This window comes from Athene noctua, chromosome 1 (genome assembly GCF_965140245.1).
Source record: "Athene noctua chromosome 1, bAthNoc1.hap1.1, whole genome shotgun sequence".
Classification (NCBI taxonomy): Eukaryota; Metazoa; Chordata; class Aves; order Strigiformes; family Strigidae; genus Athene; species Athene noctua.
The window spans coordinates 76,647,600-76,670,284 of record NC_134037.1 but is presented as its reverse complement, the minus strand read 5'-3'; the positions used below and the strand labels follow the sequence as shown (position 1 = coordinate 76,670,284).

The 22,685-nt window shown below is 36.9% G+C and overlaps 1 protein-coding gene across 1 annotated transcript in view; it reads left to right on the top strand.

The window, feature by feature from the left end:
- WTAP (WT1 associated protein) overlaps positions 1 to 21,791 on the top strand; it is a 28,623-nt gene extending 6,832 nt beyond the window's left edge. Inside the window, exons 4-8 of the mRNA XM_074896620.1 lie at positions 4,986 to 5,044; positions 6,810 to 6,937; positions 13,551 to 13,729; positions 18,537 to 18,691; positions 20,567 to 21,791. Of these exons, the coding sequence (XP_074752721.1) occupies positions 4,986 to 5,044; positions 6,810 to 6,937; positions 13,551 to 13,729; positions 18,537 to 18,691; positions 20,567 to 21,150 (1,105 nt within the window). The 3' untranslated portion in view covers positions 21,151 to 21,791. The remainder of the gene's footprint in view (positions 1 to 4,985; positions 5,045 to 6,809; positions 6,938 to 13,550; positions 13,730 to 18,536; positions 18,692 to 20,566) is intronic.
- The last annotated feature ends 894 nt before the right edge of the window (positions 21,792 to 22,685 follow it).

Here is a 22,685-nt window from a genome sequence, read left to right as displayed (position 1 = left end):
CCTCTGTTCTTTATCACTTTTCCAAGTAGCACATTAGTGAAGCTCTTCAGATTGCATTGTTTAGCCATCAGATTCCTGACATGAACTACTAAACAGATCCAAAAAGACAGTATTGAGTGGAAACAAAACCTTGGAGAAAAAAGCTGGCTTTTAGCCTTTGTCTTTTTTCCCCCACAAGTTCACTGATGAGCTGCCTGAGTCCCCTACAGAGGTACCAGAAGGGGCAATATGGGGCAAGGAGGTCAAGGCAGCTCTCAGGTTTGCTTAAACCAGTGCATCTCATGGATTACATATGTGAAGAGACCTATTTCTTGCAACTTGGAAAGAAAGGCAGTTAAGCTCTGGCTGGCGAGTTCCTATAAATCACTGTTTTATTTAAAGCTTTTGCAAGTATGTGCAAATTCTTAAATAGTTTAACTGAAAACTGATTTTTTTATGTCACGAAGTGTTGTCTATTAAAAAAATTTAATGCAGATATTAAGTGTAGATGAAACCTGATAGGAGGGAATGTATCATTAAGTAAGGCAAAAAAGTTTCCCAGAGGGGAATGCTTTCCTCCTGTAGTTGAAGATGTGCTAGTAGCAGTCTTCAAATTTTAATTCTGACTTAATGGGAGGGGAGGACAAAAGTAATTCTGTTTGTATCACTACTGGTTTTTTAACATTTCTTTCACTGAACTTCAGGATGTGTTATGGGGCAAAAATCTTTTCTCTGAGGAGTCTGTAAAGTGAGCTAGCTGGAAAATGTTTGAAGTATGTAATTTTTAGGAATGCTATTTATATGGAAATTTCATAATTTATCAGATCTTTAATGTGTTCTGGTGTCTTATGGGGAAGTTGCATGTTTTTATGCAGAGGATTACAATATTTCTGGATTCAGTTTTCATTAAAGTTTCTAACTGGATCTGAAATATGGTGACATCTGTGAGTTGAGTTTTTCTAACAGTTTCCTCATAGCAGTAGGGCCTAATGGAGGGTTCAGATCATACTTGGTTTTCTGCTTTTTTGTGTGTGGTGGTGTGGTTTTTTGTTGTTGTAGCTCTGAACCCTTGGACTATACTGGAGTTGTGCTTGATAGCTGGGATTTCTAGGTGATACTACATCCACTGCTAGATTAGCCTCAGCTTCTGCTGTCTAGTTTCAGCATGGCATGGCAGAGATGCCATCACTGAGCAAAGGCATCATTAGAGCATTCCACAAATTTGCTGTCCTTGTCACCTCTTTTAAGCTCTGTGTGAAAACTCAGGATGTGAGATTCACGTAATGAGAGTGCAGGCTCACCTCAGCCTTGCATGTCAGCAGCTGAGAGTCCACATTACTGAAAAAAAAGTACAGAAGCAGAGTTGTTTTGCATTGAGATTCAGTTGTACAATGTAAGACCAAGGTCATGCATCTGGAAATGCTGCCCTTCTATTCAGGTAAAAACAGATTTTCTGTGAGAATTCTTCATTTAGAGAATGGTATTAAGGACTCAAACACCATTCATGTGGCCATTTAAGACCTAGGAATGCAGAGTTTTATACCTGACCTGTTTGACTGTAGTGTCATCTGGTCTTCTGTAACAGTGTAGACATAATAACAAGAGAAGAAGGAACAAAAAGAACAGGTAAGAGTTATCAATGTTCAGAGTTGGAACACTAAAAACATTGTCAATGATCTTCATCTTCCTTTTTAAAAAATGTTTTATTCTGCCATAGTTCCTTATTTTCCTTTTTCTTTTGTGTAACTTCAGAAGCTACAACTTTGTAACTTCAGCTTTTCAAAGATCAGAATTCCACTTTAATTCCCTCTGTGCTACTACTGTAAACATAGTGAAATAAGATGGAAAAACAGTGTTTAGGAGAATAGATTATTAATGGTACTGAACAAGAAAAGTTACTACAAGAAGAGACTTAAGAACTTAGAAACTGTAAAAGGTGCTTAAAGTCTTAAGTCAGTTAATAGACACTTAAGTGAAAACTAAATTATCAGGACCATCACAAGACTTCCTTTTACTTCAGTTGCTTTCATGAATGTTTGTGAGTAAATATTTTGTCATAATGGTCTTCAGGATTGTGGAGATCACTACAAAAATATATACACAGCAGATGAAGAATCACAACTGCAAGTTTCATTGAAAAAGAATTGGTCCCCTTTCAGTGAGGGTCTACAGTATATTTGCTTACTTTCCTGAGCCAAATTTATTTATAAGAATGGTCCGTTTCATTAATGTGAATGTTTTTAGATGTTCATTATTTCACTTATTGTTTTGATGCTTTTAGTCTATTTCATTGTCTGTGTCAATGTGGGTTTTTTTCTAAATCTGATTGCATTAAATAAGCCTGCTTCTGATTTTTGTCTCTATAGTTGCTAGCTTTCTGGTTTGCCTGAAGTGAGGTGAAAACCTGCTCAATTACTAGAAAAGAAAATTGCTTCCAAGATCTTCTGTAATTGTAGGAAAATTGAGACAGTGCATGTGTGTGAAAGTAAAGCTAATGTGGTAGAAAATGTTCAAGTTTTAAAAATGGTGGTTTGATTGTTGGAGAGTGCTCTGTCAGTGTGATCACCAGTTTATTCTGTACAATTTTGTAAATTTGTGTGGTGGGTTGACCTTGGTTGGATGCCAGGTGCTCATGAAGCTGCTCTGTCACTCCCTTCCTGGGAGGAGAGTGGGGGGGAGAAAATAAGATGGAAAAAACCTCATTGGTCAAGATAAAGGCAGTTTAATAAAGCAAAAGCAAAGACAATGCATGGACGCAAAGGAAAACAAAAGTTACATTCTCTACTTCCCATCAGCAGCTGATGTCCAGCCACTTCCCAGGAAGGAGGGCTTCAGCATGTGTAGCAGTTGCTCCAGAAGACAAATGTAATAATGAATGCCCCCACCACGCTATCTCTTTGCTTTTATTGCTGAGCAGAGGTCATATTGTATGGAATATCCCTTTGGTCAGTTTGGATCAGCTGTCCTGGCTGCATCCCCTCCCAAGATCTTGCCCACCCCCAGCCTCCTGGTGAGGGGGGAACATTGGAGAGACAGCCTTGATGCTGTGTGAGCACTGCTCAACAGTAGCCAAAACACTAGTGTGCTATCAGCACCTTGATAGATACCTGTATTGGTACAGCACAGCACTGTGAGGGCTGCTGGGGGAAAATGAACCATCTTGGCCAGACCCAGTACAATCGGCTTGAAGATGAACTGCAACAGTCTTCACCAGGTTTTTCACAAAACCATATGTCTGAAGAGTCATGTTTCTAGAAGTGTTGGCAGGCACATGACTTTTCAAATCCGTGAGATGGCCTAGTGCCTTCTAGTTTGGTTTTTTTTCCAGTAATTCAGGTCTTGCCTAAATATTGGCAGTTGTTGAGAGGTGACTTAGAGGTATTTCTCTCTGATGTTCTTGGTGACCATGTGTTATGTGTTTGTTTTTTTGTTGTTGTGTTTGTTTTTTTTCCCCAGTGGTGGTCTGTCATGTCTACCTAACTTGTGTTTCAGATCTTCGTTTCACTTGCTCTTTGTATAGCTCCTGTTATTGGTGAGGGGTGTGTGTGTGTGTGACGATTTTGACAGAATTACTGGTTTGGGGCTGTGAGATATAATTTACAAGTCAGCTGTACTTGAGGACCAAACCTTTTATTTCATGTACTTCTTGTGTGGAAAAGAAAAAAAAGGTTTTCTTTCCATGATTGCTGTTTAGTAGATGGTTTCAGTTTTACTTTGGGGGGATTGAAATCTCCTGAACTAACAGAACTTCTGGTGGTCAGTGAAACTTTTGTTTCTAACAATGTTCTTTCTAGAGCAGAGTGAAGTTTAAGAGTTAAGTGGGAGTACAGCTGCTTTCTTCTACAAACTTGAGAGTTAATTCATGCTGATTTCATGTTCAGCTGAACAGATGAAAAATTTTGTTGCTGCCAGAAGGAAGAGATCCTGTGCTTAATTTTGCTTTTCCCAGTGATGTGATCTCACTTGATGTTACAGATATGATGCTTTTAAAACCCTTTAGCAAGCTGTTTGAATTCACTGAGCAGTCAAAAATGATCTAGTGTTAGATTTTATAGCTTTCAGTTAGTGGTGTAAGTTAGGGAGTTAAAATAGATCAATTATGATGAGTCTGGCATAAAACAGGTTTCAGGAAGAAAGAGTAGTTGGGAGAAGGGAACAGAAACCTTGCACTTCTGTAGTGATAAGCTATTAATTTGTTTCATAATGTGGAATTGCACCATTGTTAGGAAGACACAGTTATGAGTAAAATACTTTGAAAATAAACAAATGAAAAACTCTGAAACACTATTCCTGTGAACTTTGTTGGTAGGGCATGTCATGTTAAGCTTTACTGTAGACTTTATTTGCTACTGATTTGATGGCTTGTATCAAATGTGATGCTGGTTTCAAGTGTGAGGTTTTCTGACTCTGGATGAAGTGCTTAAATAACATGCCTTCAAAGAGTTATTAACTGTTTGACTTCTGGTTGGTGAATATAATCAGTGTATGGTCTTGATTTGAATAAGCTGGTATAACTACTTAACCTAGACTGCCCATTGTAGTGTATTGTAATAGACTTCTGCTTGTCTTGTTCACTTGGTAACAGGCTTAATCTTGTCTTTGTATTATGGCTTCTGTTACAGAATTTTGTTTGAATTGTTCTGCTTTGAGAATGAGATGTATCTTAGGTACTTCACACAGATAACAAGTAATAGATATTTAATCCCAATGTTTGTCCAAAATATTGCAGTAAGTTTTATGATGTCAATTTTAAATGTTTTAATGCACATCTACCTTTTTATCCTTTTGAGATGTGAAGTGGATTTAACTATTGTTAGTTAAACGCTTGTCATGATTAAAAGCCCTGTTTTTAAAGCTGGAGTTTTCCTTTATGCGATTGTGTAATTTCCTCTTAACATTTTCTGATTATGGTATGAAAGTATACTCTGAAAGTTTAGGAATGAGATGCCTTGATTTAATAAACTGAACTTCAGAAAGTTTTTTTTTTCTCTTTGTCTCTGCAATAGGTGGAAACAGTATGAAGCATATGTGCAAGCTCTGGAGGGCAAGTACACAGACCTTAATTGTAAGTTAGCCAAGTTTCAAAATGATATGAGTTACCTGAGTGTTTGTATAAAGCAGAGTGTTCAAGTAATGTCTGTGCTTTCTAGTATCTCTAAATAAGATAATAATCTGTATGTAAGTTGTCAAGAAAAAAGTCCCTTTTTTTTTTCCTAATGTAAGTTTTTACCTTTTCCCGACTTTCTCAGCTCCTTATTTTTCTTTGCAGATCTTATACACAGCATCTAAAAGTTCTATTTTTGCATCTGTAGGACTGTCTGTGGCCAGACTGCGGGGGGGGGTGGTGGTGGTGTGTGTGTGTGTCTCAGAACATAAGCCCACAAATAGGTGCATTTTCAGGACTTTTCCATTAGAAATGAAGTCTTATCCCCTACCAAAATACTCCATGAATGTCTGTGCCTTTAGTAGCATCACAGGGTTGTAAACCACATGGCAGGGGGAATAGTTTGTAGAGATAAAGATCTAAAATGAGTCCACAAGTAATGTTTGATTTGATTAGGCAAAATAACTATTTGATTGGCAGTCTTATGTGGTCTTTATAACTTGGTCTGTATTTCGGTCCTTTGAAAGAGAATATGGGAAAAACTCTCAGATGGGAAAAGCTGTATACATTCAGGAAGTGACGGAATCACCAAGCCTAAGTCACTTTTAAAAATTGTGTTGGCAGCTAGAGATAGGCTCTTGCTTGTTTTCTGCCCACCTTTTCAGTCTAAATACTTAAGTACCACTGAGTTTGAAGGGTTATCTTTCTGTCAGTCCAAATGGATGTCCTCTCTCTCTGTTACATCCTTCCTCTACTGCCACCCCATAATGTTTGAGGTTTGGACAGACTAAAATACAGCAAATGTAAGCAGTTAATTTCATTCTAATCTCAAACTATTCTAACATAGATAAATAAGTTGCTTTAACATTCCCAGTTTCTCAATTTTGGAAACTCTTAATACAGGCTATAGTAATCAGTATTATTGAATTATCTGCAAAGAATTATTTAGAAATAATTGTCCTGAAGCAGTTTATGATGTTTATAGTTTACATTTACAGCTGATCATTCTTAAGTAATTAGAAAAAATAAAGATCTTAATTCTTCCAACTTTCCATCAGTTTATACGTGACCAGTAGCATAGTGAATGTACACTGCTTGTATCAGACTGCTTGCACGTGTTCCTGTTTGAGTAATTTGGAAATGTGCTGTACTGCCTTCTCTCACATTTTATATATATATATATATACACTGTCATAAATGTTCATGGATCAGAAGAATTCTAGTTGTGACCAAACCACCATTGCTGAAGTTCTCAAATGTCTTGCTGTTTACTTGAGTGTTGAGACCAGTTTGAGGATTGACCACAAATAGCACAGTTTTACAGACCGCAGATTGGTTTTTGCCAAAGTGTAGACTTCCCTCTTCCCCCCACCTTGGCCTCAACATTTCTTATAGATATCAGGACAGTTCCAACTTCCTGAGTTTCAGGCTGCAAGCTGTAATAGTAGTTGGTTAAGCAAGCAATTTAAAAGTTATTTTCTATATAAACATGGAAACATTTTGAAAAGTTGAAGTCTTAGGGAGGGAACAGAAAAATATATTTAAAACCAACTGTTATCAAGCTTTTTTAATAATAATTTGATTTCTTATTTTTGCTTATCATAGTCATGCTTATCTATGACTTGCTGCTTATGTATTAAGTTTTAGATTCTTTTAGCTGTCTTTAAAAACTATGCATGAGAGGGTGCTATAAAACGTGCTTTTTATGTGTTATTGCTTGTATTAGCTAATGATGTGACGGGATTGAGAGAATCCGAAGAGAAGTTGAAACAGCAACAGCAAGAGTCTGCCCGAAGAGAAAATATTCTGGTGATGAGGCTGGCAACTAAGGAACAGGAGATGCAAGAGTGTACTGTAAGTATTTAGAGGATAAGTGTTTTCAGACTATTACAGGAATATCAGCTTTTGAGCCAGTACCCTTGCACTGTTTTTCATATATCTATAGGATCACATTTTCTGTGCTTAAAGAAATGGTGGGGCACTTAAAATTTTCCCTGAATTAGTAAAGATCACTTCTTAAAGTTTGCTTTTTAAAATATTTATTTCAGTTGATTTTCAGCAGGAGCTGTGCTTGGAAGGACCTCTGTTTCAGAACCGAGCTGATTATTGCATGAGCTATGCTTGCTTTCTTCTAGCATTTATCAACTGTGCATATTTACCAAAAATGTTACTTCTGACTATCAGTGGATGCAGGAACAAATTGAAATGTAAGGATAAGATTGAGTTTACTGGGTTTCATTTAGGAGGGTTAGGCTGATACTTATGTTGGATTTAGATAAGGTATTTGTAAGCTTCTGCATCCCTTTGGTTAGGTAGAGGAAAGAGCTACTGACTTTCTTAGAGAAAGATCTTTTGAAATGTGGCAGATATGCTTATTGGGGTTTCTAAAGTTCTTTGTACTGAATACCTTTTATGTTGCTGTTTCTGTTTCTCCTTTATTTCTGCAGGGTTTCTGTGACTTTGTTTTCTTCTGAGTTTAGTTTGGGTTCTTGAAAATTATTCTACCACTTTTGGACTTGATCTTTTTTGGATTACCTTCTTAACATAGTCTTCACCCACTGCTTTAATTTGGCAGTTCCTGAGAGGAGATTGTAAAAAGCTTCTTACTGATAGTTAACGTATACCTGAGAGCTTCTCTTCTGAAAAATACAAGCTCTGTGCAAAACCAATAACTAGTATTGTAGCTTTCCTCTGTTACTTTCTTTTAGCCTTCCTTTCTTTTTTGCTGTAGGTTTTCAGAGCTGTCAGGTATAGTAGTAGGACATGTAACTCTGTATGCAGTATTCTCATTGCTTTTAAGACCATAAGATTACCTCAGTTCATAGTAAGCACTGGTATGAAAAGAAAAAAATAGGGGGTAAAGCTTACTTTGCAGTGATTAAAAAATGAATCACAGAATCGCTGAGGTTAGAAGGGACTTGTAGTTTGTCTAGTCCAACCTGCCTGCTTAGAGTGGGATCAGTTGGACCAGATGACTAAGGACTGTGCACAGTTGAGTTTTGAGCATCTCCTAACATGGAGACTCCAAAACCTCTCTGGGTGACTTGTTGCCAGCGTTCAGTCACTGTCCCAGCTAAAAGCATTTTATTATGTTTAAGTTGAATTTCCTGTGTTTCAGTTTGTGCCCATTGCCCTCTGTGCTTTCAGTGGGCACCACTGAGAAGAGCCTGGCTCTGCCTTCTTTACTCCCCCCATCAGGTATTTATGGACATCGGTAAGATCCCCCTGAGCCTTCCCTTAAGGCTTAACAGCCCTAGTGCTCTCAGCCTCTGCTTGTATGTCAGATGCTCCAGTCATATTCATGGCCCTTTGTTGGCCTCAGCTTAATAATGTCCGTGTCTCTCTTGTACTGGGGAGCCCAGAACTGGACCCAGTAATCCAGATGTCTCACTAGTGCTGAGTGGAGAGGAAGGATCACCTCCCTTGACCTGTTGGCAGCAGTCCTAATGCAGCACAGGATGCTAATGAAGATCTGTTCTGGTACTATACCACAACACTTCCCTCGTAGTAAGATTACTACGTTGATCTGCTTCTCTTCTTGGTTTTACTGATAAATACTGCTGTGAGGAACAGCAGTAGTAAGAGGTTTTCTCTTTTGAACTTCTGAACATATAGCTGAAACAATAAATATTAAAAAAATAAAAATAAAGGCAAGTTTTTTCACCAAAACCAAATTTGTGTCCTATTTTTACCTTTCTTCCTCTGTTTCTAAAAGAATGAGTTAGACAGAAATTTTGAGTATGTAAGACTCTAAATTTTAACAAGATCATGAAGACTATAGGATTTTTGGCTGCAGTTTGTTACAGATGTTCTAGAAAAGCCTATGCATCACAGCTCTAAACATCTGTTTAGAAGAACCTTTGAAGAGCTTTTACTAATTTTAGTGTACTTAGAGGACGCACGTGCCCCCCAACAAGAAACAAAACCTAAACACACATACCAAAGTGGCTTATATTTTTCCAGGTAGTGACACATGAATAGCTTCAAGGTTGTAATCTCCTTCATAGTACATGTCAGTAGGAAGATGGGCCCTTGAAGAAAGGTGGGTAAAAGCTGTAATGGAGACATTGGCACCTTCAAATGCTAAAAGTTTAAATGTATGTAGTTTCAAGAAGTTCTAGAGGACTGCTTGGGTTTGTGTTATTAGAGAGTATTTTTTTCCAGTACAGTAACAGTAGCAAAATAAATCATGTTGGATGAGATGTGAAGCTAAGCTGTAGTTTGCTAAATCATTTCATAAACGAACAACAGCTATTTGCCATGTGTTAATTGACATACCTAATTTTTAATCCATAAAAGAATTTTAGTCAACCATTTTTTATAATTCATGTTTACCTGTAAAATATACTGGTGACAGTTATTTATATGTAAGCCTTTAATGTTTCCTGTCACATCTTAATTAGACTGAGCATCTATGGTGTTGTTTCTTGAAAACTGCAGTTATGAATATTTACTGTATACTTATTGTTCGTATTACTCTTTATTTTTGGGACATGTTTTGTACTTACAAACATCACATTCAGGTCACATTCAAATTTAAATGGATAAAAACTTAAAAATGCCATACCATATTCAAATAGCAGTAGTTGTCCAAAATGTGAGTTTTCTGATTACTGATATGTAAAACACCTTGCTAGTTAAAATACAGTAGGTCTGTTTTAAAATAAGTTGTGACAGACTTTGTCTTAGGTGCTGTTTTAATTTGTACCCTTCATTTAAAAATATAAAACACACCAAAACCTACTTCAGCTTACAAAGTCACTAGTCATTGTCTTGGAAGTGTAGGTGTGCATGTCAGAGTAGCAGTAGAAGAATCGTTGTCCTGATTCTGTTTCGGTACTCTCTTAGAAGAAACAAGATGATGGTCAAGCACATAGCTCCATTCTCTTGTGCTCTGTGCCACATCTAGAAGCAGTCTATATGGGTTTCTTTTCTACAGGGCTAGATTGAAGTTTAGGTGTTTTAATACCTCATGTGTTCTATTGTTGACAGCAGCCTTTGAGCTACCTTCCCCCTAACAGCAGCAACCTCTTTTAGGGGATTGTAAGGAACTCTTAGGTTCTGTTAAGGAAGTGCAGATAAAGGTATTGACTACTGTTTCTACATAAAGCTTTCTTTCTGGCAGAGGTGGTGATGATGTATGTTACTGCTACTTCAGGGAAAGGCATTAACACACTCCCAAGCTAGTGGAGGTCAACAAGCAGACAGGCATTTGGAAAAATTTGTTACTCAGGTTTTCTGTGGAACAGATAACAGTGAGTGGAAGCTTCCTGTGGGTGCCGTTGGACTGTAGTCATTACTTTTAATAACCTACTTGTGGTTTAGGTTCCAGCTCTGTTGTGTTTCTTCTCTTCTTCATTATATAGTTTCTTCCCTCATACTCCTTCCTTAGAAGAAGGATATATAGTTGTACTTGGATTACTTACATTTTCAGTTAAACACCTGTGCTCTCTTGTTGAATTCTTCATGTCAGATGGTCTGTTCTTTGTGGATATCTTTGGACTACTTCAGCTAAAAGGATTCAACTGTTTCCAGGAACATGGGAAAAGTAGAGGGGTTGAAAATGTTACTCTCTGTCTTTAAAAAAACCCCACAAAACTCCACACAACCTGATGTCCTCTAAAAAGACTACTTTCAGTGTTCTTCTGCCTTGGGTTAGAGCAGAGAGCCGAAACCAAGGCTTTTACTCTGAAAATTCATCCCTGTTTGTCCATGTGATGGGGTTTTGAGAAATATCAGGTAGTGTGTGCTTTTGTGTTTGGGAATATGAACAGCTAGTAGATATTTCAGGTGTTGGAGTGGGCATGTCTTGGGGTCTGGCATTGGACATGGCTGTTCTGTATATTTAACTCTGGCCTGTAGTTCGTCCTGACTGCAGGTAAACTCTTCTGCCCTTACCCCTTGGAATATCAACAGGAGGAGGCATGTACCAGAGAGTGGTTAGAGGGAGAAAGAATGGGAGGCTTGGACTGGCTAAGCAGGAAGAAGAATGGACTAAGGAAGTAGGCAGAATGATTAAGAGGTATGGGCTTGCTTTGGCAGTGGGTCATACTGGGGGGAGTTTACTTGGGCCAAGTGGATGAAAAGCCTGACAGTTGGGAACTCTGGAGTTACAACTGGAGAAAGCACTTGTAGAGGGATGTAAAACGTTTTTAGTTCGAAAAAATGGAGGAATAAATAATCTTAAATTTTGAGGAGGGAATGAGCAAGGATTGTTCAGCTTAAGTAAGTTCTTTCTGTGCTACTGTTTTAGGAATGACAGTTAAGGTGTTACATAGAGCCTGTGCAAGTGCTTTCTGCTTGGTCTAGGCGCCTGAGCTAGAGATACCCAAATGAGACTGTTAAATAACTGGCATTGGACAGAATCAGCCAGGTCCTCTGGAGTGTTCTAGTGTATGTCTGGCATGAGTGAGGAGCAGGTGGCAGCAATTACTTGAACTATTAATCCAAGGAATCTGTTACAATTCTTAGGATGGCAGTATAAGGGGAGGGAGCTGGGCCTAGGTAAGACAAGGAGCATAATATTTTTTTTTTTTTTCCCCTCAAAGATGACTCTCTAAAAATAGGCTGGGAACCATCTTGCTGTAGCATAATTACATTATGCTGTAGTGTGGTGCCAGCTGGAGTGTCTGTATGTGTGCAGACATCTGTTAAACTAGTTGTTTCACCTTCTACTATTGCTAGCCCTCACAGAATTGACAGGTTGTTGAAATACTTCAGTAGTGCAAGTGTCAGAAAGTTGAGTGGACAGAAAAGTTGTATCAGTAATAATAAATAGCTCTTTATGCAGTGAGCAACATTTTGTGCATTCAGTGAGTCAAAGGACCTGTAGGGGTAAAATGCCATCCAAGAAATGTTAGGATAATCATAACTTGAACTCCCTGTTTCTAAGTAATGTTTGTAGGTGGGTTCTTGAGTGTTTTATTTCTTGAAAATACTCTTATGCAGTGCTTTATTCCCTTTATAATTCTTTCTGAAGACATAAAAGTTTGTCTGTTTAAAACGTAAAGTATGATGGTCATCGCAATTTTTTTTTTAAGTATCTAATTGATTTAAGCTGTTAAGTAGCTAAATTATTATTTTGATAATATCAAATTAATGTGAAGTCAGTGAAAATATTTCGGTTATTTCAGTACCTTTGAAATCACTTACTTGAAATAAAATCCAAGAGTTGTTGCTACTTAACTATATAAATTAAAACACCTATGTTCCTCAATCAAGAAGTGACTGAGGTCACTACTGTGCATTAAGGTAAACAGAATGTTTGTACTTACGCTTTCTCTTCGCCATTGCTGTGTAAAGACCTTATAACAGACTAACTCTATACATGGGAAGATGGTCAAATTGACAGTGCTTTTGACTGCTGCTTGTCCCAGGTAAAGCAAAGTGTGGAGGGGGAGGCTTTCCCTCTGTTTTGCTGGTGATGCTTTGTTGTTACCAAGTGTGGTTGCAAGATTGTGTATGGAGCAGGAGGCAAAACTCCTGACTTTCAGTGAATGTTTCTTTTTTAATTTAATGTAATTTTGTTTAGTTCTTGCTGATGAAGAAATGTGCGTGATACAGGGAACATAATAAATTGAATTCAAGAGTGAAAACTCTGTGTAGGCTGATGTGTTTAGTGATCAGCTGAATTATAAACATGTACTGTTAGTACATTCTAAGACTGATGTGATGGGATTAAAACATAAACTTTGGAAGAAGTTAATCTTTAAATACATAGAAGTTTTTGATTAATGAGTGCTATATTTAAAAGAAATCTTCTCACAGTTACTCCTGAAATTTTGATTATATTGTAAGTCTTCTGCATTATAAAATTGTAAATCTTTCAGGTTGTTGTTATTGCAAGAGAATCAAATCCAACCAAATATGTTTAATTGATGTTAATATTTCTAAGTTACTTTGTTTAAAAAAATAAATATACAAACTTGCATCATAAACGACTATCACATCTGCAAAAAAAACCTTAGAAGTTTATAAAAAGCTTTTTACTAGTTGCTTAAAAATACTACTCATCAACATTAGCTGTAATGTTCCATAATAACTTTCCCTGAAAATCCATAGAAATTAGCTATCTGTTTTAGGCAGATAACTTTTTGTACATCCTTTTTGCCCCCCCCCCCCCCCCCAAAAAAAAAAAAAGTGCAGGCAGATAGAAAAGAAAGGGAGCATTTTAATCTTCTAGTCACTGCTTTGGCAAATGTAAACTGCTTTGGCAATTTGAAGCAGAGAGGAGAAAAAAAAAATAATTTAAGCATTGCAGGTGGTGAGATGGGGGTTTGAGTAAATATGCACATTGATAAGGTGCATGTGGGCAAAAGTGATTTTTATCCTGCCCTTTCCAGGTTATAGTGATGAAAGAAGGCAGGTTTCTTTAATGTTATCTTTGGAATAACTATTTGTATTTAAATGACTTCAAAGTTTTATTTAATGTTGTATGAATAACAGTCGTCTTTCTTATTTTGTGCAGAATCAGATTCAGTACCTCAAGCAAGTCCAGCAGCCTAGTGTTGCCCAACTGCGATCAACAATGGTGGACCCAGCCATCAACTTGTTTTTCCTAAAAATGAAAGGTGAACTGGAACAGACTAAAGACAAACTGGAACAAGCCCAAAATGAACTGAGTGCCTGGAAATTTACGCCTGATAGGTAAACAAAACAAATACTCCCCAGTCAAGACTTCCCTGACAGTCCCACTACGAGAATGCTATGGTGGGACAGCCAAGTACTCGTTTCCACACCAAGACTCAGACGTTTTGAGGCAAAAGCCACATTCTTATACTGTCCAGCTTGTAATGCTTAATGTAAAACTTACCAGATGAACCTTGTGTTTCAGCTTTTTTTCTCCCCCTTTGCTTCAGAGGCCTGACGGCGTCGGACTATTCTGAAGAAATGGCCATCTTCGAAAAAAAAATCTTTTCTAGAACATGTAGACATTTGCAAAATTGTTCTATTTGAAGAAAATAGAGGGAGAAACAGAAGTCTTAAGTCTGTGGCACACTGTGTCTACAGACAGTTTGGAGGAGAGAGAACCTAGAGATTATAAATCATGAATTGAACATGTAAAATTCCCGTAAAATGTAGAAGTGGAATATGCTTCACTCTTAACCTTGAGCCTAGTGACTTAGAGACACTGTAAGTCAGTTTTGCCAATAAGACTGTGGACTTCCTGCTTGTTCACTGAACTGCTGGGTCAAAACTCAATGAGGTGAATTTTGCGTTAAAGAATTTACTTGCTAACCAGTTTTGAATAGCCACGAGAGGTGCTATTTGATATCACAACAGTGGTAGTGTACACATTTGACTGTTTAGCCTTTGGGCTCTCTAGCACTTGACGGAGCCTTAAATCACTGTTGCTAAATAATGAACTGTTTTCTGGATGGTTGGTGATACCGTGGACGCCTCAAAATTAGGACTGTACGAAAATGTACGTTCTATATAATCGCAGGTTTAAAATTGTTGGAAGCAATATATATTTGATCACAACTAGCATGTATAAGAAAAACTAGTTGTGATAATTATTTCACTGCATGTTTTCATGCAGAAATGAGACTTTTTCAATCTTCTATACTAAGAACTGATCTCATGCTCAATACAGAAGGCACACAATGGCAACTGTCTTCAGTGTTGGTGGGGTTTTTATTCCTTTGTACACCTGGTTTTTTGTATTGCACTTCTATATAAAATGTGCCTTGAAATAGTTGTAATATATAGTTCAAGGAACACTACTGGTTATACTGCTGTATTGTGAAACTCCTGGGATGAACGAGAATTGAACAGGTTGTTACTTCTGCATTGTCTCGTTCTCTGAAAACAAAGTCAGTATTTTAACAAACCAAAAAACCTTAAATGCATGCATTTTCCTTGGTGGAATCAGTGAAGGAACCTTTGCTACTCTATTGATGCCTCTGTTCTGTTGTCCCAAGTTACTTGTAAGAGTAGCAATCCGGGACAGTTGGGAGTGCATGTCTGAGGTGTGTAAAGTGAAATGCAGATTTGGTCTAGCATTTGTGTGTTTGTTTTTTTCCTCAGTGAACTGAGTTATATTTAGTAATCTGAGGTTTTGATTTTCAAAACAGTTGGGCAACGTTTTATGACTCAGTCTGATCCTAGAAAATTCAGTTTTAAATTAAAAAAAAGACATCCAGCTATCACGGAAGGTGATGTATTCTGATTGTTTTGATGACTTTTATTAAGATGGCATTACGTATTTTTAACTCAGAAGTATCTTAACTGTTTGTGCTTCAGATGATGAATGTGGGATTGAAGAGTAGCGTACTTACGCAGGTTTATTTTTTTGCATGAGTAATGACTTAACAGCAAAAGAAAAACCTACAGAAAAACTTTACCTTTTTAAGTGATACATCTGGAATGATTTTGCTATAGCAGTATCTAAGATTTTAATGATCTAGCATCAAAACAGAGGTAAGACTTGCATTAATAAATTGTTAATGTGTTACAAGCCATTTGTAAAGCTCGCTATAATGTGTGGATAGAGGCATGCCGTGCAGATTTGATTGTTTAACTTGGAGTTCAGAAAATTATTTAATACGTTTAGATACAGGTTGGTTGTTTTCTGAAGTCCTCAGGCTCTAAATGTGTGTGTACAACTGAGGAGAGACAAGTAACTTACCACTTTAAAGCAAAAGTATCAAAAGAAAATTGTTATTTCTGTAGCTACAACATACCCTAATATTCATAATATAATTTTAAGTCAGTGGTGTGAGTCCACGTAATTCATATGTGCAGTAGCTGGATTACAGAAAATTAGAGTTATTTCCTGGTAAATAATTGAGGCTGTTTTCATTAATTGAATTAAGGTTTTTCTGATTTTTATTTCTGGAAGGGTAAAGAAATGATGACTCATGTAAAGTATTTATAGGATATTTCATTCTCTTTGCATCCTGCCCCTCCCTGGACACCCTTTTAATTGCTTTAATGGTCCATACATGTATGCAACTACTCATGGCATCTGACCTAATTTGTGAAAGAGATGATGCTCCTATTCAGATCCCTGACTGGTGTTCTTAGGGTAACAAATTAGCTGCAACCCTGAGCACTGTTAGTGCTTGGCCTTAACCATGGATACAGGTGTAGAGCACAGTCGTTGCTGATGTCTGGAGGGAAGGTGTATTCAAAGGAATGGCTGGGCTAAGCCATTTCGACCATCACTAAACATAAGAGTATGCACTTGGATTAAAAATTCGTAGAAATGTCATTTGCGGTAAACCTAGTAAAACGAACATTAGCCTTGTGAAATTTAACCACTTATATTCTTCCAGGTTTTGTTGCGTGTATGTTCAAGAGGATTTGTGAAAACAATGCCAAACTCAAGCTTTACAGCTAATAGGAGTTATTTTAAAATTAGTTACTGGATTTTATATTCTTGCATGTTTGTGTTTGTTTTTGTAAATTGCAAGGGAAGGTTACTTGGTGCCATACTAGTTCAGAACATCTGGAAAAATTCTGATGGGAAGAAATAGCATTATAGGTAAATATGCAAATTTCTATACAGGTAATAAATATTTTACATTTTGGCAGGAGTTAACATGAAGAAATTAATGGGATTCTAAAATTGTCCCAATTCCAAGGTGACTGGTACTTGCTAATTCTACAGTTGATGTTGTTTTGTGAAGAGAAAAGCATTAAATGACTTAAGCACCGTGAACTTCTTCAACTTTTAGTGATGATGAATACAGTAAAAGGAATTTGCAAATGGCTAAAAATCACTGCATGTCTGCCTAATAACTTTTGGGATATGTCACATTGGTTATCTCCAAAGTGGTCCTGCTTTACACAGAATGAACATCTCTAAGGAAACTTGCATCTTAAGTGTGCGACTTGGACTGTATTAGGTCAGCACAATTTAAACTTCAAGGACCTGGCATTGGACATCACATCAAGAAAGAAAACAGGTTGCTGCCTTTAGCAGAGTTGCAGGCTTCCAGGACTTTACACAGCCAGATTCCTTCTGGAGCAGCCCATCTGAAAGATTTGGGAGAGTCAGTCGGAAAATGTTAAATGGGGCAGAGTTGCCAGAACTTAAAAGTTGTCTAAGGCTTGAATGCTTAAAAGGTAGTTGATAAGGAAATTACTATTTTAAATTCTTTTGGTTGGGTATTTTGGTTGCAGGAGAGAACCGTGGCTGTGAATTGTAGCAGAAATTTCCTGTTCTACTTTTTTAATCCTCAAAATTTCTTTCAATCTTTGTCACTTGTTTAAAAGCAAACAAAAAATTAAATGACCTGCTTGGTCTTGAAAAGTAATGCAAGTCCTGCCATTGAATTCACAATAAACCTTTTCAAGTTTGGGTGGTTTTTTTTTTTTTTTTTTTTTTTTTTTTGCTAGAGCTTACACTGCTGTAGAAAAGAGGACAGCTTCATTATGTTGCTGAGCCTATTAAAAGGAGAGAACTGTTTGTGGTTGCTATCCTGACTTTGGCAGACCAAGACACTTAAAGGACTTGAATTTTTCTCTTATGGAGTCAGCTGTATTGCCTATATATTAATTTGCATAGTACTTCCTATAATGCTTTACAACGCAATTTTTATCGTGAAGATTAAAGATGTGTGATGTTTTCCATTTAGTAAAGAAAATTTTGTCAGTGCGAAATTTTTTTCCTGCCTGTTTCCAATTTCTTTCAAAAACTGGAGATCTTAATGATCATTACACATGATTGGAAATCTCTCATTCTAAAGGAAGTAGATTAATAGCATGCTCCTTCCTTAATTTCCTGCCAATTTTTAATGACATTTTACTTTCTCCTCACTATGCAAGATGCACTCAGGAAAAGCTGACCATAGAAATCATGAAACAAGACTGTGTACATTACTGTCAAATATATAAATTGAGTTGAAAAATAGACATGTAATTTTTTTAAACAAGAGTACCTGGACAGCATTCAAAAGAATGTCTGAACCTCTTAAAGAAGAATGGGTGTCATGAGGAAGAATGAACGTGGGATTTAATACTTCATCCCAAGCAACTTTCTTCCCTTCACCAAAATTTAGTTACTAAATTTTACTAGTGCAATAAATGAAGGTTTTTGTTTATAATTCTGTTTATACATGTAATTTTCATGCAGTACTCGATCTTTTGACTTATAAGGCACATCTTTAATCAAATACTTATCTCTTTTGAGAATTAGCACATGCAAGACTGTGCATACTGATAATCCAGATGTTGGTATCAAAAAAAAGAACAATATGCTTATTCATATTTGCAGTAATAAAACTTGCCTTCCACTTTATGGGACAGCGGCAGAAGATCAACTGGCATTGCAACAGCACGTGGTAACTGTAGGGAGATTTTCTGCTATGAAAATTATGTCGAGGCATAATGTTTCTTGAATTGTGACATGCAGAAATTGCATCTCCTTTCTGTCTGTAATTGTGATTGAGGAAGATTACTGAAGGTTTTATATTCGTTTTGTGATAGATGGCTCTTTCCTTTGCAGCCAAACAGGCAAAAAGTTAATGGCGAAGTGTCGAATGCTTCTCCAGGAGAATCAAGAGCTTGGAAGGCAGCTGTCCCAAGGACGTATTGCACAGCTTGAGGCAGAGTTGGCTTTACAGAAGAAATATAGTGAGGAACTTAAAAGCAGTCAGGATGGTAAGGGATTTTTTTAAGAAAATGGAAGTTGCCTTGCACTTCTGCTAGTTTTAATTTCCTGATGATACACGTGCTCTAAAACCACTTTTGCCGGAATGAAAGGGCAATATCAAGTAAAATACAACAGTTGTGTCTTCACTGGTAGTCTTGATTAAAAACAAACAAAAACTTAACTTTGGGGGACTAGTGGGATTTGCAGCTCCAGTAAACCAGCATTTGAATTTGAAATTGCTGGATTTTGTACTGTAGGTCTTGCTGTATTTAATAGGGAATATTTAGACTGCGCACATTATTGGTGGAAGTGGTAAGATGAAAGCTGTTAACGTTGCATGAAGCTAAGCATGCACTGAGAACACAATGCTGCTTGTTAACTGACTCATTCTGAAATTAATTTTTAAAAAAAATCAACATTTTAATAATGCCTAAGAATGAGAAGAATGGGGTGGTGGGTTTTTTGCATTTAGGTAACTCAGATGAACTAAAATACCTCATTATTGTTTTCACAGTCCAGATTTTACAACATTGTAAACCTAAATTGAAATTGATAATAAACTCTGACCTCTTGCATAATTTAAATGGAGGGGAAAATGCAAGTTTAAAAAAAACCTGCAGTTGAGCGTTCTGCATAGAATCAGTGTTTTTTTGGTAGAATCATACAGACTAGGTTATCTGATTATTACAGTAAGTCTTGGGACTTGAGCTAGTTAGACATCACTTAAACCTGGGTATATTTTTGTTTTACAGCTGAAGTCTGTAAGATAGCATAGACTTGATTTGGCATTATCGAAGTCTGACATAGCTTGTATTTTTAAGGATAAATCTTTCCCCTGTCCATAGGATCATATTTTTGAGAAAGTAGCAGTATAAAATGATGTATGATAACTAGAATTCTTAAAGTGATTCTTTCTGTAATACAGTGTTGAACTAGTTACCCTTTTGCTGCTTAACTTCATCTAAATTTATCAAGTTCAGAAGTGAAGCAAGTGTGCATATTTTTCAAAGATTTCTGCTCTTGAATGTAGTATAGTAAAATAAGCTCCAGAACTGAGATGTGTTTGTTAGCCCCTATTGCTTCTTCCCCATATGAACAAAGGTGACGATAATCCTGCAGGAGCAGTTTTCCTATTTTTTTTATGTAGCAGCAAGAACACTTTTATGAATTTTTACAATAATAAGCAGTATGCACTGTATTTGCTCTGCCATGTCAATGGTGCAGTTGAATTGAAGACTGGGGGTAGCCAGTGTTTTTTCTACTGTTTTCAGGTCAAGTTTGTTTTGCTCCAAAATGCAGTCTGTATTGTAAAATTCTTTTTCTTGGTACATAGAAGTACTGAAACACCCTGTGGAATTAGTTAACAGTTTTCTTGGTAAGAAAGCCTTTTAGTGTCCTGTTTTGCAGGATTTAAAGGATTGAAAGCAGTAAGTGCTGAAACTTCTCTGAAATGTGACTAAAATAATTTTTGTCACTGAACAGGCTTTTGTAATTATTCAGATCTGTCTATTATATACAGATGTGGTTCATGGTCACTTTAAAAGTAATTCTGCTAAGGTTTTATACTTGAGATACACAAGGTTCTACTTGCAGAATACTAATTGTTGAAATTGATCAGTTTTCCAGATATCTTCCTTTCTTGCCCAGAAATTAATTTCTTCCCATGTATTCTGAGTAGCAGTATAAAAAGTATGTAGATGGTAGTTAAGCATTTCCTCCTTCAGAGGCAGAGTATCAAAACTGGTGCATACCTGAGGGCTGAAAAACAGTCTCTTGAAAATTTCAGCATAAAACATTAACAGGATTTTAAATTTTTTTTGTCTGAGATTCAAGCTATATATGGGCTATTAAGTGTTTGCAACAAATGTGTTTTCTTTATATAGAATTGAATGACTTCATCATCCAGCTTGATGAGGAGGTAGAGGGTATGCAGAGTACCATTCTAGTTCTTCAGCAGCAGTTGAAGGAGACTCGCCAGCAGTTGGCGCAGTACCAGCAGCAGCAGTCCCAGGCCTCCAACCCGGGTACCAGCAGGACTCCGTCTTCTGAGCCTACAGACCAGGGAGAGGCTGTGGGTAAAGACTGCAGCCGTCTGGCAAACGGACCAAGCAATGGTAGCTCCTCCCATCAGCGGACGTCTGGGCCTGGATTTTATAGGGAGGGCAGCGGCACGGAAGATGACTTCCCAGCTTCTCCAGGGAATGGTAATAAGCTGTCCAACCACTCTGAAGATAGAACTGGTAGAGGAAGTAGTAGCTACATAAACCAACTCAGTACTGGGTATGAAAGTGTAGACTCTCCCACTGGCAGTGAAAACTCTCTCACTCACCACTCAAATGACACAGACTCCAATCATGATCCTCAAGAGGAGAAAACAGTGAGCATGAAAGGTAACAGAACTGTGGGTTCTCGTCATGTCCAGAATGGTTTGGACTCCAGTGTAAATGTGCAGGGTTCAGTTTTGTAACATTTTTCTGCAACATTTTTATACAGTGTCATTTAAATTGGGAGAGGATACTGTCCAGAAGCCGTTTAAATTAGTGCATACTTGTCACAATTTTGCCTTTTTGTGGGTTTCTTTTTGCTTCAATACCTCTGCCACTTTGAAAATTTTAACAGTTAATTACGTTGAATGTTGCTAAAAGGACGTTTGTGTAGCTCAAGTTATTTTTATATGAGTTAATGTGAAGTTGAAATGGAAATTATTTCCATAAAGTATAACATAAATGATGTCTGTACAAATCTGTGTATATCTAGAACCTGTGCTGTGTAAGGGCATTCTTACTCATACTGTTATACTTACACCACCTTCAAGATTTGTCATAATAGTTGTGGGTTTATGACTGCCAAGTTTGCCCAGTACAGTAGTTTTATCACTAAAAGATGGACTTACTGAAGGAGTCCTGTAGTAGTTTCAGTGTTAATTACAGTTTTTCCCACCATACATCTGTGCATTTTTCTCCTTAGGTGACCGAATGTTTATGAATTGTGTGCATAGTTACTCAGTTTTTAAGAACTGTTGTATCCTGTTTATGCATATTGCTCTGTGACTCCAATATTATCTTACCTGTACTGACCAAACCTAAATAAAAACTTTTAATAATGTAATTTCCTCATTGTTCTGCATTGGTTTACATGGCTTATTTGTATGCAGTGTATCTACAGTACTTTTTATTGAATCTGTTCCTGTGTCAATCCTATCTTATACAGCTTATGCCAAATACCTGAAGTTACAGGTGTGTACTATCATACTAATTTTGGGCCAGCCTTATAGTGCTTATTCTACAGGTTTTGTCCTTATTGGCAGGTAAGGGAAAGAAAAAAAAAAGGTTAACAAAAAGTAAACCTTAGAGTTGGAACCTGGCTTTTATAAAGATAAAAAAAACAAAAACAAAAACAAAACAGAACAAACAAAAAAACCCCAAAAAGCTAGAAGTATCCAAAAGGTAAATACACAAACTCAACCACAGATCTTTAAGAGTTAGTAATTCAGCTTCTTAAACTAGTTATAACTCCTGTTGTTTTTAAATGCCTGCCTGAGGGAACTGACTTCTTAACAGGTGCAGAGAATGAAAAAATTAACTTTATATTAAGCATACTTTTATTACTTAGTAGCAGTGAGTTAGGAATTCCTCAGAATCTGAATTTCTGTTGGTTATTTTCTGTCTACTAGTTTTCTGATGGTAGCATGTAAGCAAGGAGATGAAAAAGCACTGGCTTTTAAGCACTGTTCAGAGTTCTAAGACATACTTGAATTTGTTTCAAATTTACACAGTTGTAATAAATTCCTAGATTGTAGAAGAGTTTGTGGTACTATTTTTTAAACGGCATATGAGTATTAGAATCTGCAGTAGTACTGTCCAAGACAAGTGGATGTAATTAAAATACTAGTAGCTGCTGTCACTTGTATTAGAGACGTGCTGATCGATGTATCACTACTATTTTAATGTCATAGGGTTCACTTAAATGTATTAAAACCACTTAGTAGTTGTTATTGGAAGC